Genomic DNA, 6,894 nt, shown 5'->3' on the forward strand with positions numbered 1-6,894 from the left:
CTTTTTAATTAAATTTTTTAGAAAAGTTTGAGTATGCAGTTTTGTAGCCCAGTTTCAGGTACCATTAATTTTTGGGAATTGTTTCATATAACAAAAAAAAATCGTCGAAAATGTTTTGTATTGGAATAAAATGGCTAACATGATCAACAAAAAAAATGCCAAAAATCAGTTACTTTAAACTTGCGGTAAAATTGAATGGGCTTAAAAATCAAATTAAAAAGTTCGAAATTTTTACGAAGGCTTGTTGATTTTTTAAAACGTTGCACAGAGATTCAAACTTGTGTTTATATTGTTTTTGTTAAAGATTATACTATATTTCTATAAACAAACTACCTGTACCCTGCCACGCTTTGCTGTGGCATATTCCTGTTACATGGATTATAATAAATGATTAACGAAATGAAGCATACTTTTCAGATAAGTTTGATTTTGCAATACTTGTATGTACACAATATTTTTCGTTTTCAAGTCTCTACTTAGATATCAAGGCTATCTGGTTTGCAGACATGCAACATGGATTGTGAAAAGCAATCAGCATCTAAATTCTAAACCACACTTTTCCAAAGATTGAAATTGACCTTTTTTATTGTGATTGCAAACGCCTATCGAATTGGGAATTGAAATCTTTTAAATTGAAATGGTGTATCTGTCAGAATCATGGGAATTCGAGGGATGAGGACATCTTTACCTTTGATAGGCCGCGTTAAAATCTTTGCTTCCACTACGTTCTGNAAATGGTGTATCTGTCAGAATCATGGGAATTCGAGGGATGAGGACATCTTCACCTTTGATAGGCCGCGTTAAAATCTNGAAATGGTGTATCTGTCAGAATCATGGGAATTCGAGGGATGAGGACATCTTTACCTTTGATAGGCCGCGTTAAAATCTTTGCTTCCACTACGTTCTGTCAATTTCTTAACTGCGAGTCGCGTGCCGTTGCAGAGTTTTGGCGGATTAATATTCCGCAACATGATAATTGCCACACCTATTTTAAATTTCAGTATGTGGTTTCCCCACCTGGAAGATCAATCGAGTTCAAAAATTCTGTTGGATAATTAACTGCTTCAATTGTTCGTACGTATATGCTATTTCATCACTTTGAATGCTGGATTGAAAAACATTATTGAGTTGATAGACATCATTATTCTTGGCAGCAAGAATAGCTCGTTCACTGAGCCAATCGCGATTCCTAATTAATTAATTTGAATATCCGGAAACATTTTTTCGATCAGTTCTTCTTTCGATCTAAGTTACAAAAATTATCAAGCGATAAAATTCGTCTTAATCTCTCATTGACTGGTAGCTTTCCGTTCCCCATTCAGTAATTGTCGCAAGAATACCTAGGCTGATTAATCGCTCTGTAGTTGGACGCATATTCGTAGTCACCTCCAATGTATTGTATGTTCATCTTGCCACAATGTTGAATATTTCAGGCAAGCATTTATCTCGCCCGCTGGTGTCAATCGAGATATTACAGGCAATGTTTGCGTAAAATCTCCTGCGAGCAATATCAATGCATTCCCGAATCGTTAAACACTTCTACGCAAATCTCGCACCGATCGATCAAGAAACTCAAGAGATTTTTTAATGTGTCATTGTGCACTCATCCCAAACAATGAGTTTACATTTTTGTAATAAGTACTATTCCCATACCGGATGTTCTGGAAATATTGCACATGGGAGATTCAATGATTTGCATGTTCACTGGCAGCATAAGAGCTAAACGAGAAGTGCTTCCACCTGGTAACAATGTCGCAGATATTCCAGACGAAGCGAGAGCTACGGCTTTGTAATTGATGAAAACATCGAACCGTTGCCACAATCTTATAAGGAATGTTCTCTTAGTTACTCCTGGCGCGTCCAAGAAGAGGGTCATTTATCATTTGAATTTGGGTGCTAAGGCGCGAATGCTCTGACTCTTTGTTTGATGACAGGAAATACTTCGTCTTGTCCTCGTTGATCACCAAACCCAATCGCTTTGCCTCGTTATCCAACTTGAATAAAATTATAGTTTAAAAAACTAAAACCTCCCTATTATAATTGCCATTCGTACTGTCATCAGGTATGTAACTTGAGAATAGAAATCGGTGCATCTTTTAGGCGCATCAATATTACATAGTTACATCCCGAGCTAATAAAAGGAAGGTAAAAAGGCAGGATAGACTTCGAGGTCTTTGTTACCGATGATGTCGATATCATTCGCATACGCCAGAAATTACACGTCCTTGTAAAATTTGTTCGTGAGTCGTTCAGTTCTGCAGCTCTTATTGTCTTAACATTTGCAATATGCGATCATAAATGCCCTTCTGCTCACGCTTTAATTTGTGAATGTTTGATTGGGCATATAATAGGAGATCAGAATAATAATAATCAGCATAATATTCATAATCTCGCTGATTTTTGGAAAAATTTTGCTAAAAATCCGAAGCAGCTCATCTTATTTAGCAAAAAATTTTCTGGAAAGTGTGGGTATTGTTAGGTAGATGCGTATTTTACTAAGGTACATTCTTAGATATTTGAAAGTCGGAAAAACTCAACGCTAAAGCATTCACATTCTCTTTAATCGCAATATAACTAACTATTAACTATTTTATAATGTTGGGGAAGGGTGACAACAATTTTAAGTTTTATTTCATTTTTAAACAGCTTTCATGCGATATTTTTATGTTTTCGTAATGTATGGTTTTTATTATTTTTTCATTTGTATCAGTAGTTTTTTATTAGTACTATTTTTTCATTGCAAAATTTGTATACCAACTCTTCTTTGATAATATAATCACTTCGTTTGATAAGATTTTGTAAATTCTTTCTTCATTTAATTGCTTCTTAATCAAGATTTCTCAAATGCCTCTAGTTTGGTACAGATATTGTAACATTTCATTTATTTTACCAATTTAATTGACTTAAATTTTCAAAGAGATGGAAACCCGCCTCAAAACACATTTTTGACTGTAGGTCTTTTAAAAACTCTTTAATTTGATACCCATATTGTAATATTTCATTTATTTTATCAATATAATTTAGTTAAATTTTCAAACAGGTGGCAACCCTCTTCAAACATATTTTCGGCTGTAAGCCTTCGTAAAACTCTTTGGCTTGATACCCACATGGCAATATTTCATTTATTTTATCAATGTGGCTGAGTTAAAATTTTTAAATAGGTGGCAACACTCAAAAATATCTCCAACAGTTATCTTTCTTAAACCTCTTTAATTTGATACCCATATTGTAATAATTCATTTATTTTATAAATATAATTGGGTTTAAACACTTTCAAATAGGAGGCAACCCTTAAAATTTTTGTGTTATCATTGATCCTAGTATTCTACCGAATACAAAAAAATACAAAAAAAAAATATTCAAATCGGTTCAGCCGTTCTCGAGTTTTGACGACCGTGACATACGAACATAACATTTTTATATATGTAGATTTCTAAATCAAGATTTCTAAAATCCCTTTAGTTTGGTACCAGTATTGTAACATTTCATTCATTTTATCAAGTTAATTGAGTCAAATTTTCAAACAGGTGGCAACCCTCCTCAAACATACTTTCGACTGTAGGCCTTTTAAAAACTCTTTAGTTTGATACCCACATTACCCACATAAATGAGTTAAATTTTTCTAATACGTGGCAACCCTGCACAAAAGTATTTCCTAAAGTTCTCTTTCTTCAACCTCTTTAATTTGATACCTATATCAATTAAATTGAGTTAAATTTTCAAACAGGTGGCAACCCTCCCCAAACATATTTTCGGCTGCAAGCCTTCTTAAGAATTTAAAGTTTGATACCCAAATTGCAGTATTTCATTTATTTTATTAATTTAACTGAGTTTAAATTTTCAAAGAGGTGGCAATTCTACTCAAAATTATTTCCAGCAGTTATCTTTCTTAAACCTCTTTAATTTATTAGTTTATCAATTAAATTGTGCTAAATTTTGTAACAGGTGGCAGCCCTCCTCGCCCCTCCCCTGTATCCGCCACTGATGTAAATAACGCTGCCGCTCGCAGTGCTCTTAAAAAATATAACTCTTCCGAGCGAGAGAGTATTTTGATGCATTTACGAGCTCTATTTATTTATTATTTATTTTCTAATCACATTATTATTATAAACAGAACAAAAGAAAATATTTTACTTTTATTTTGGCCACTCTGAGTTTAGTTTTTGAATTCACCCGCGATTCAAATTTACATTGTTAGATCTAATCTTCACATTTCATGTTTTTACGAGCTTTGGGAATATTTAGAAATGTATCAGCAGGGGGTCGACCGAAACCAGTAAATTTTTGGAAGGGGTCTACGAGAAAAAAGTTTGGGAACCTCTGGAATAGAGTGGAGAAATGAAAAAATTTTAATTAAATTTTTTAATTCTTTCTCAGTGTTTTTAAAAATATGTTACCTTTTTTGATTATAAACGCACTATGACCGTTTACTTTAAAGAATATTTCATGTAATATGTTATTTCAGTATAAAGGTCGTCGTTTTTAATACACATTATTTGTGCAAATTACTGAAATATACTTTTATATATAATTGAAGATATATAGAGTATTTTTAAGTACTTTTTTCCAACAGTATAAAGTACGCCGACCTGAAAAATAGTACAATACTATATATTATAGTACGGTTGGCGACCCTACTCTATACCCTAGAATGTATTAACAACATTGGTTGGCCAAAAATGTTCTATTCGGTGATTCCGAAAATCTAGTTATTTTTTTTTCTGTGGATACTTTTTCGAGATATTTGCGGATAACAAAAACAAAACTAAAATTTGTGATCCAGTGCCATTTTTTAATATTTTTTCAGTTTCGCCCACTGTGTAAGTATCATCAATAAAGGAACAATGTCTCTGTTTTTTTTTCAGAATGCTTTACAATTATAACATAATGCCTGCAATTAAAGCGGAGTTAAATATTGCCGGCAAATACATATTTATGCATAAAATATTATATAACAATTAAAAAGGTAGTAAAGAAAGAAATTGTATTCATCGAATACATCCAGTTGTGACCTTATTGTATAGAATTTTAAAAATGGTATGCATAACAAAAGCGCAATAAACTCCTATAAATAACAGTAAAGTAAAATCCGATTCATTGTACAGCCAGCTTTCGCAATGAAGATACAGTTCCTAGTTTTGATTATTTCAGGTGAGCTTCTCCTTGAAAGAAATCTGCGCCATATAGTACCTTCTTTTTTATATTTGTCAAGTATATTTGGTACACTCTACCAAAGCCTGCAACACGCCTGAGGACCGTCAGCTATGTGACACACTCACTCAACGGTGTAGAGCAACAGCAGCAAATAGGCCTGGCGTAAACCCAGACGACACCTTTGCAACTTTCAACACACAATGCCGGGTGAGAGTCGGTGCCACATGGCGCAATGTTGCATATTGTGATATGGTGCGGGCGATCTGTCAGCGTAAGTTGCAGCACAAAACGGTCGTTCATACTCGTAATTTACTTCTTTTTTTCCAGTAACCCTTTTAAGATGCCAAAAAACCACTTGCCGCAATGTTCAAGCCATCATTTAAAGAAATTCGTGCAAGTAAAAGGTTATACGAAAATACGATTTTTTAGGCGTCAAGAATGTTTTCTATTTTTTTAATTCCATGTAATAAATACATATTTCCATTTTTAAATGGAAATAAAAAAAATACTTCCAGAGATTTTCTATCCTTCCAGAGATATGTATTAAGAAATTGTAATAATTACTATTACCTTGTTTATACCTACGCAAGAACCGCATTAACAAAAAGCTGATTTGGCTCAACACATATTCCTTCCAAGCATTTATTAATTAATTAATTAATAACCGATGTGAGGAATAAAAAATCGATTTGAAAACAAATTCGAGTCAATACACTTTCGAATTTCTGAGCGTATTGAAAGTTGGTTTATGCTTCCGTTTTGAATCACAACGAACTGGGTGAAAGCGCTTTATGTGTTGGTATAAACAAGGTAAATGTATACTTTTCCAAAACCCATCCGAAAAGTTATCGAAACGCGTCGCTAGAGCAATCAGCGCATCGGAAACAAAGTTGATGCTTCGTTTGTTTTTGGTTACCATTAATGGTTTTCTAAAAATGGAAAATTCTGAAAAAATGTTCATTGCTATATTGAAAACTTAAAATATGCAATATGTCGCAACTCTGCATATAAAAACAGTTTGAATACCGCAGTATAACAGCATCCAAACATTGTATTGATGCGTTTTGGAAGCCAGCCTAGTTTTACCGGATTTAATCTATACATACATGGGCGTACCCGGTAGGGGCAGGGGGTGCTCGAGCCTGCCCCCTCCCCCTAACTTTCAATTTTTCCTTATATATATATAAAATAGTACCCTGAAATGCCAGCTTAATAGGGTCGAGCCCCCTAAATTTCATTCTGGCTACGCCGATGTATACATATAACAAAATTGTAGCAGGCCGATTTCTGTACATGACAGATATTAAAGAAAAATTAATAGGGGGATGGGATAGGGGAGGGGGGGGATTGGGGGATTAATAAGGGATGCAGCGGGGGGCTTGTTTACTTTACATAGATATGTGTTCGGCGGCTTTTTCGTTCAAATACGCTTCTGTTCTGTGCTTCGCAGATGCTTTTTCATAGCTTGGTAATACAAAACCAAAATTTGTGTTAACATTTCAACATCTTGGGACCGTCTAGAATCTAGGAAATAACAGCGAGCACCTCTGCAAACTCAGCTACAGCCAAAGGTATGTAATAGTACATTTCTTACAATCATTCAAACAAATTTAATTTCAAATGGAAAACGCATTTCTTCCAAAATAACTTAAAATCGCACACACGGAAAAACCAGAAAGATTGAAAAATCATGATACTTTTTTCTATCGTCTGTCGATTTTAGAACTGGTTCGGANATAC

The 6,894-nt window shown here is 34.0% G+C and overlaps 1 protein-coding gene across 1 annotated transcript; it reads left to right on the top strand.

Moving 5' to 3' along the window:
• The first annotated feature begins 5,083 nt into the window (after window positions 1-5,083).
• Window positions 5,084-5,565, top strand: LOC108365583 (uncharacterized). The gene is made up of 3 exons (XM_017619641.1): window positions 5,084-5,151; window positions 5,213-5,425; window positions 5,482-5,565. The coding sequence occupies exons 1-3, from the start codon at window positions 5,118-5,120 to the stop codon at window positions 5,535-5,537; spliced, it is 303 nt and encodes a 100-aa protein (XP_017475130.1). The 5' UTR covers window positions 5,084-5,117; the 3' UTR covers window positions 5,538-5,565.
• The last annotated feature ends 1,329 nt before the right edge of the window (window positions 5,566-6,894 follow it).

Source organism: Rhagoletis zephyria, unplaced genomic scaffold, assembly GCF_001687245.7.
Source record: "Rhagoletis zephyria isolate East Lansing unplaced genomic scaffold, Rhagoletis_zephyria_1.1 Rzeph_scaffold_01916, whole genome shotgun sequence".
In the NCBI taxonomy this organism is placed as follows: Eukaryota; Metazoa; Arthropoda; class Insecta; order Diptera; family Tephritidae; genus Rhagoletis; species Rhagoletis zephyria.

Excerpts from the sequence above, each read along its gene's own strand:
- LOC108365583 (XM_017619641.1), top strand. The coding sequence starts at position 5,118 with ATGAAGATACAGTTCCTAGTTTTGATTATTTCAG. Across the intron at positions 5,152-5,212 it reads CCTAGTTTTGATTATTTCAG|TATATTTGGTACACTCTACC; the intron begins GTGAGCTTCTCC and ends ATATTTGTCAAG. Across the intron at positions 5,426-5,481 it reads GGTGCGGGCGATCTGTCAGC|TAACCCTTTTAAGATGCCAA; the intron begins GTAAGTTGCAGC and ends CTTTTTTTCCAG.